The 8,591-nt window shown below is 44.2% G+C and overlaps 1 protein-coding gene across 1 annotated transcript in view; it reads right to left on the bottom strand.

The window, feature by feature from the left end:
* Positions 1–8,591, bottom strand: part of KDR (kinase insert domain receptor) — a 73,205-nt gene that overhangs the window by 24,647 nt on the left and 39,967 nt on the right. The window contains exons 2-9 of the mRNA XM_019471544.1: positions 7,344–7,434; positions 6,636–6,832; positions 5,363–5,487; positions 4,870–5,038; positions 3,482–3,621; positions 2,565–2,733; positions 1,066–1,177; positions 809–972 (exon numbers count right to left, since the gene is read on the bottom strand). Coding sequence (XP_019327089.1) covers positions 809–972; positions 1,066–1,177; positions 2,565–2,733; positions 3,482–3,621; positions 4,870–5,038; positions 5,363–5,487; positions 6,636–6,832; positions 7,344–7,434 — 1,167 coding nt within the window. The remainder of the gene's footprint in view (positions 1–808; positions 973–1,065; positions 1,178–2,564; positions 2,734–3,481; positions 3,622–4,869; positions 5,039–5,362; positions 5,488–6,635; positions 6,833–7,343; positions 7,435–8,591) is intronic.

Below are 8,591 nucleotides of genomic sequence, written 5' to 3'. Positions count from 1 at the left end.
CGCAAACGGCTCCCCAACAGCACCACCTACACACGTTAGACCCACAGTGACTAATTCACATTGTGCCCTGCATCCGAGTGCAACGCAGAGCACCTCCAAGGAACAAGGATGTGTTGGGAAGAGGTGAACCTGCCCAACACCTTGAGGATCAGGCCCTCAAGACACAATGCTTACTATCTCCTATAAAATCTCCCTTCATTACCCCCTGGTTTAAAATGCAGCCCTCGAACTCCCACTACCACTCCCAACTGTTAAATGCATATTATTCCCCAGCTCTGATCCCACTGCATGTAGCCTTGCTGCCCTTTCCAAGGCCTGCTCTTCAAAGTATGGGGGCTAGGCTGTTTCCTGGGGAGCAGAGAAGAGGAGGAAGAGGAGAAGGAGGAGGAGGAGGAGGGTTGCACAAGGCAGAGCAGAAGAGGAGGGACAGCTGGTGTGGAGCAGGAAGGATGGGCGAGGCGGGACAGGGCCAGGATGGAGCAGGGTGGGGGAGGACTCTGGCAGCACGGCCAGCAAGGAAGGCAGGAAAAGAGCAGGATGTAGAGGCAAAGAAATAATACACAGAAAACAAAAAACACACAAAGTATCATCACAACACCACCACCAGGAGCCTGCAGCCTCTCGACCAGCACATCCTGGAGTCAGGAGAGATGGGCCACCTCTGCCCTCCCAGGGCTCAGGTTCAAGTGCTCTCCTCCTGGCCACCACCCCCGCTTAAAACTTCATAGCTCTGGGATGAACTTAATCCTAAGAACGGTAATACACCACATCCACACGTGAAAGAAAGGTACACCTGTACGCCACTTACCATTCACAAGCAGGGTAAACGTATATCTCTTCTGCATCTTGTTAGTAGGGTTTGTAAGGACAACAGTGTAATTCCCAGCGTCCTTTTCAGTTGCTTCAGTGATCACTAACGTGTAGCCAAGTTTAACTGTATGATTTGCATTGATGGCTTTTCCATTTTTATACCTGAAGAAAATATAGAGCGCTTTGAATACTTCAGAGATTTACCTTGACTAAGAATAGCTCAGTTTTTTGAACACATTGTGTCCCAATTCTTACCATTTCGCCTCTGGTAGAGGATATCCTTTAAACTTGACCGGAATTTTGACTGTATCACCTAACCTTGTCTCAACCACATTCTCCATTCTCTCCAGGTGAATAAAAGGACTTTCTGCAAAAAATTAAATGAAATTGTCTTTCCACATGGACAAAAGCATAAATGGTCTCCGTTTGGGTTAGCACTTAACAGCAGATGACAAATAGAGGCCAGTCACAGGACGCCACTGGTAAAGCACAGTTGGCTCCAAACTGGAGAGAGCTGGTGGGCTCTGGACCCACCATGAAAACCCAGTCCTTTTCCTTGCACAGAGGTGTGGACCAGTTCCCCCACCAGGGAGCTCTGGAAAGCAGAGACAAGACTCAGCTCTCAGGACAGCGCGCCAACTGTCAGACCTATATACATATATAAATAAATAAATACCATAAAACTGGATTGATCTACTCATTCCAGGAAATAATAGCATTCAAAACTACAATGTGATAAAGATAGATACTTTCAGCCTCTTCTCAAGTATGTATTTGAACCGTTGCAGTCACAGAATACTTTGAAATTATTTACATTACTTGTTATAAGTTATAAACTTGCATTCAGACTAAGACAGCTATTAGTCTTTTGGCTAAGATTTAGGATGGTATCAACTTAATAGCTGGTACACTCACTATAGCACATGATCTGGTTTTGGCTCCTGAAGAGAAATAGAAATAACCCAGGAGAAAATTGAGTCTATTTTGAATCACTGTGCCAAATAATAAGTTTGAATGTTAAAAAAAAAGAAAAAGAGCCATTAATATTCAGGCCCCTGAAATCAGACCTCAGGAAAACCAGTCTCCTTGAAAATATAAAACCCTTTGTCTGACTCAGTGATTAAAAATGGGCCATTCTCATGCTGGCAGTTTTTTTCTAGAAGTAAGCCAGTGGAGCCACTGGGGCTGCGCCCAAGAGGGGCTTGAGAAAAGGCTGTAGGATGTGGCCTCGTACTTATCTATGCACTTAGCCAAAGTTGTTTCCTTTGCATCATTTCCGTATGACCAAAACTCCATTTGATTCATCTATTCATAATGTAAAAGCTGAAAGTTTTATTTTCCTAGCTTCATTCATGCCGACCCAGACTCTTGTCCCACAGAGCCATCAGAATCTAGCGGAAGTTCACCTGGAGTGAGAACAGGCAACCCTTATTCAAAGTCATCTACACAAATGCAGCTTTACAGGACCTCAAGGAGGTCAACACAGAAGAGGACCAGAGGCTTACCTCAGTTTATTTACTGCCCATTTTCCTACGGGATTCTACAGCTTTCAGTAATATGCAGGGTCCTTTAAAATCTTATCATTAGCTAAGCTTGTGGTATAAAAATAATCCTATAGTGGGTGCAAGAGAAATACTGTAGCTGCAGTTTGGTTCATTTCTGTCATTTGATTCATCACCGAGTTGCCTTCTGCATCCCAGTAATTAATCCCAAATCTGAAGCAATCAACAAAACTGAAGTGGAAGATGCCATACCATGGATAATGAAGTAACTGCTGTTTTTCATGTTCATACGGCCACTGGATGCTGCGCAAGTATATCGACCTTTGTCACTTAAGGACACACTGTCGATGGTAAGAGTGCTTACAAACTTCTTTACTTCTCCCGCAGTGGTTTTTAAATCCCTTATGGTTGCACGTTTTTCCTGTAATAGGTAAAAGACAGAGGTGTTTGGGAATTTTATTGTTATTCCTCTTTGCACATCTGTATATACTAGCAATTTCTTTGTATATTATCAATCATCTGCTTTGTCAATATTATAAAGAGGGGAGTGACATTATAACTAAATCAAATTTCATTGTGATGTTGGCATCTTTAAGTTATTATGGATTGTCCTGGTTTCGGCAGGGATAGAGTTAATTTCCTTCCTAGTAGCTGGTACAGTGCTGTGTTGTGGATTTAGGATGAGAATAATGTTGATAACACACCGATGTTTTAGTTGTTGCTAAGCAGTGCTTACACTAGTCAAGGACTTTTCAGCTTCCCATGCTCTACCGACTGAGAAGGCTGGGGGTGCACAAGAAGCTGGGAGGGGGCACAGCCAGGACAGCTGACCCAAACTGGCCAAAGAGATATCCCATACCATGTGATGTCATGCTCAGTACATAAACTGGGGAAAGCTGGCCAGGGGGGGCCGCTGCTCAGGGACTGGCTGGGCATCGGTCAGCGGGTGGTGAGCAATTGCATTGTGCATCACTTGCTTTGTATATTCTATTATTATTATTATTATTATTATTATAGTTCAAATATTAAACTGTTCTTATCTCAACCCACAAGTTTTCTCACTTTTACTCTTCCAATTCTCTCCCCCATCTCACCGGGGGCAGGGAGGGGTGAGCGAGCGGCTGCGTGGTGCTCAGTTGCCGACAGGTTAAACCACAACACGGATTTACCTTGACAGAAGGGTAGTCCCATTTAAAATCAATTCCTACATTCAGCTCCGTTCTTACGGTGCAATTGAGAACAAGTTTTTCTCCCACTGCCAGTTCTACTTGGTAGTGCGGGTTCATCGTCAGGTCATAAATTCGGTATCCTAGAGGAAGAAAAAGGCACACACAAAACATGGGGGTAAGAAGAGGTTTCTTTACAGCACTCAGCACCAACTTTCCCATGCAAATTCACTGAAACTCCCACCAAAACCCCAGCTACAAAGAGGCCCCTCGATGCCCCAGTGCAGCATGATGACGGGCGTACAAAGGAGCCTGGAGGGAAGGGATACGCCTTCTCTGAGCATTTCCCATCTGAGAGCTGCGTCAGACACGGCACAGCAGGATGTATGCACTTGATCAGAGCCCCCCCAGCGGTGGGAGCGGGCAGGAGACGGTGACCCACACAGTTCCTCTGCCTTAGACACCTTATTCTTACCCTTGTGAGACCTGCAACTAAAGGAGATACATCCCCACCCCCAGCCATAAGTGGGAACTTTATTAAGAATGACAGTCTGGCATCGGTAAAATTATCCAAAGTTTACTTTGTGCAATAAAATATTTAAAATATTCCAAACTAGAATATTCTGAATGCAGAAATTCTGCAGAAGTTCTGAATTTGCTCCAAATCAGAGTGAGGACTGATGAATTTGGTGGAGAAGCAAGAGCCTGCTGCACAGAGTAAAGGCTGGAGGGCTGCTACGTCTTCCTGCCAAGCAAAGCGAGACTGCCTTGGTGCCAGCTGGCCACTTGAAGGGGTCATTGTGTCCTCAGAGTCAAAAGAGAAATAGCTGCAGTTTCAGCTCAGGCTTGAGCCTCCGCAGAATCATCATGTTATTTCTGGGTTTTGATGAACAACTGAAAAAATATACCAGGACGCATAAACCCCTGTCAGAGTCAGGACATAGGTCTGAAGGAGACAAGACAACCTAGCTCCTAGCGTGACCTTCAGACCCCCCATTCCCTTGGTACCCCCTCAGAGCAATTCCCTCCCATCTGCTGCTGATGGATGCCTGCCTCTAGTTCCCTTCAACTATGACTTGGATCCTGGATAAGTGAATAAAGTACAGAATAGAGTGATTTTAGGAAAAAGGCTTGCATTGTCAGGGGAAAAAAAAAAAAATCCCTGGCATCTATGTAACACCAAAAATAGAAGCACTTATCCCAATGATCAACCAGAAAGAACACAATACATTGCATTTAAAAGAAAAGAAATATATATCACAACATCCATTTTGCATTAGCTGCACTGTCAGTATTGAATAACCTAGAGTCCAACCAAATGTAATTGGTTCAGTATGTTGTAGCGAGCAAAATAACATTGGCTATAGAGAAAAAAAAAAACTTTGGCTTACCTACAACTGCGACTATGTATATCACAGACTGATAGCTTTCATCATCTATTTTAGCTTCACAGAAGACCATGCCCGCATAGTTGATTAAATGACTGGGTATAGTGAAGCCTTTTTTATTATTCCACGAGATTGATTTACCATCAGGAACAAATATCTTTTCTGGATATTTCTGTTTGAAATATTGATAAAATACATAGTCAGATTTCAAAAATCAAACAACCCTGAATTTTCAAGTCCAACATTTTCCATAACTGCAGGGTCCCAGTTTTAACATCCTAGCTCAGGCAATCTCCCTTTCATAGGCCACCACTCTGCACTTTGAGAGCACAGGATCATGGACGAGTACAGTTACAGCACTCACTTTGTAATCACAGGCCGTAAAATTCCCAAGGATGGAAAGTTTTTAAGAAACATATTTACACTTCAGGCAATGTATTTATGTCACAGTGATTTCAGCTAACTCTTATAATAATAATGGGGGTTTTTTCCTTACCGCATGTAGAGATACATTGAGATTTGATATGGTTCCAAGGCACGGCACTACCACAGTTTTATTCTTAGTGATGTATACAATGCCAAGCTGATCACTAACTGAAGTCACAAATGGAGATCTGTAATCTAGAAGAATATTCAGTTGGTAAATGGATATTATTTGTCATGTCATTACAGAGGAAACTTTTCCAATTTTGTTCTTTCCCTGTCCATTTCTTCTCAAACCAGTTTTATTCTTTTCTATGTGGTAAAACGATGAGACTAAATAGGGGGGACATATTTTTACAGACTCCCCCCCTAGCTTTACAATATCATTATCCTCAAAACAGCTATCAGCAGCAGCATGCACTTTGGAGAATAGCTTCCTGCCACCGCAGTCTTTGTGCCGACAAAAATCTGATTTATCCTAGTGTGACTTTCCTTGTAAGTATTACAGGAAATATCAGTTAAAAGTAGTGACATGCTACATTGGCTTGCCCAGGGGCAGCATCCTTTTCAAAGTCAGACCAAAAAAAATGTAAGTTTGTGATCTTATAAAACAAGCTAACCCAGCTATATAATAACATCCCATTTTTCAAAATCGTAACTATAAGTTAAAAATAAAAAGGAAACAGGGCGCACCAGAAAACGGGTATCAAGCCGTCAGTGCAAAAAGGCAGATGCCTCAATGAATGCTATTACTTAAGCTGAGTGGCTGGAGGCTTTGCAGTGTCTGCAATGCTCAGCTGCGTTCCTACCGATACAACTTGACAGCCTGAGTTTGGAAACTTAGCTCTTAAAGCCTAAATAGATTTTACCATTACAGTCAGAAAATGTATGGAAGTTTATGTTTTGGTTTGGGGTTTTTTTAATGGTATCAGATAGTACGAATTGTAAAAGGGATCGGATCTGTCATTTTTAATAAATATACAATCTCTGTAATCCTCCCTCGTATGAAACTCCTGCTGAGGTCAGTAATAGCTCTTCATTCATGAGGACAGGCTCAGAGTGCAGTGGAGATACGTATGGTAAGTTCTGGATGGAGGAGAATAGCAGACCAAGTACTGCATACGACAGGTCAGTTCAAAATTACAGGTACAAAGGCTTTTCTATTGATGGCAACTAGCATACTGGCATGTCATTACTCAACATGAAAACAAGAAAAATAAGTTTCACAGGATCAAAAATTCTAGGATTAAGAAATTTTAATGGCAAAACCGTTTTGAGATACTTGATATCCCTTTTTTCTCTTGAGGCTAGGGGAAGAGCCACCTAAGAACTGTGTAAGCACTTACCTTGAACGTAGACATAAATGGTTGTAGCTGCCTGGTTGTCCCTGTAAAGGCACCTGTAGTCCCCTGTGTCATTGCTGATGACTTTGAGGAGAGTAAGTGTCTTGCAGTAGGGGCCATCGCCACAGTCTGTCACAGAGATACGCTTCTCAGCACTGCTCTGGTTGCTTGGCCAGGACCACTCCAGTGGTCTCTGACCGCTGGGAAAGCAAACATTAGAGGAGCGTGAGCATGCGTTGAGCGACAGTACTGATGCCAAGGTGGTGAACCCCAGCCCCGCTAGTCTCTACGGCTATGGAGAGGAACAGGCTTCATCCCGTCACATGGAACATCAAGCCACATGGGATAAATTCACGTAAATCGACCTATTGTTAATACCTATAAGGAAGCTATCTGAGATTTACGTTCTGCTGAACCTGAATGACACAGCACCCAAAAGGGAGAGTCAAGAGCGCAGCTCACCAGCGGGCTCCACGAGGACCTGGCTGATGCTTCCTCCTCCCGGACACCCTGCGCTCCCCAGCTCTCCCTTCTGCAACCCTTTAAGATCGTTTCTACAGTCTGCCAGGGAAAGCGAGGCAGGGGGCACAAAGGGAGCGGAAAGAAACAGGAGCAATGACGGGAGAGAGACCGAATCACCTACGATTCTGTACAAAAACTCACTACATAAATTACTCCCATCAAAATCATGCTGGACAGATTTGTCCTTACCTGCAAGTAATATTTAGAGTGTCATTTGCAGTTATTGTGAGGACATCTTTTCGGATGCTAAGGGTTGGTTGATCCAGAGAAATAAATAAACCTGCGAAAAAATGTATAAAAACCCTCAAATCAATGCAATAAACAAAGTAAATGCTACTCAATCAGAAAAGCCTCATATACAGCGATATGCAGCATGCTTTAAGCGGACACTTTCACATCACCTACTTAGCAGTGAGGGGTAAATAATGACTTTTCACACATCCCAGAAAGTTCAAAAACTCTGTCATAACAGGAAGCAAAGGCAGATGGTCAGGAGCTAGCTGCAGAGCACTACAATTCAGCCAGCCAGGGTGGAGTTCCTGTTTTCTTGCGTTGCCAACTTCAAGGTCTAACAAGAGGATGTGGAACATTGAAACGAAGTGAACCTTCATCTGATGATCTCACTCCCTGGGGAAAGGGATTACCAAATTTTCTTATAATAAATTGAATATACTTATGTTCTTCGAGATTGCTGATCAATGAATTCTGTGAAGAAACTATTTTACACAGTTTGTCACAAATCCGAGATCCCATGAATTTATTTTATCCCATGATTTTCTAAGGTTATCTCCTTCCTCCTAAGCAGTTAGGCAAAAATCTATTTCTACCAGATTTTATTTGCACAAGGGGTTGCACTGCGCCCACCCCAAGCCACCCACGCTCGTGAAGGCTGCGATCTGGGTGCCAGTGCCTGCTCTGAGGCAACAGCCCAGCTTGCGTAACATTTGCAAGGACCACAGGCAGAGATTTTCAGTCTGCCCTGGCTTCTCCCGTCACCGTCAGGAATCCCGCCTCACCGGGGCGAGCCAGCAGCCCCGACCGGGACAGCTCGGCCAGCTATGATGGGCAACAAGAAAACGAGGCCAGAGCGGGACCTTCCCTATTTCCCTAGTATTTCCCCACGCTTTAATCACTGGCATCCCGAGCAGGTTCTTCGCTGATGACGGGTTTCCCGCATTTGGCTCCAGGGATATTTTTCTCTCGGAAACGACGGCTGACGCTGGAGCCAAGCGAGCAGGACACTATGCCATGGCAGGCAGCCCTCTCCGACGGGCCAGCACCGGCTGGCCAGACCGGAGAGGAGAGGAGAGGAGAGGAGAGGAGAGGAGAGGAGAGGAGAGGAGAGGAGAGGAGAGGAGAGGAGAGGAGAGGAGAGGAGAGGAGAGGAGAGGAGAGGAGAGGAGAGGAGAGGAGAGGAGAGGAGAGGAGAGGAGAGGA

This window comes from Aptenodytes forsteri, unplaced genomic scaffold (genome assembly GCF_000699145.1).
Source record: "Aptenodytes forsteri isolate BGI_AS27 unplaced genomic scaffold, ASM69914v1 Scaffold65, whole genome shotgun sequence".
Lineage (NCBI taxonomy): Eukaryota > Metazoa > Chordata > Aves > Sphenisciformes > Spheniscidae > Aptenodytes > Aptenodytes forsteri.
The sequence above is the reverse complement of the archived record's forward strand: the minus strand, read 5'-3'. Positions and strand labels throughout refer to the sequence as shown.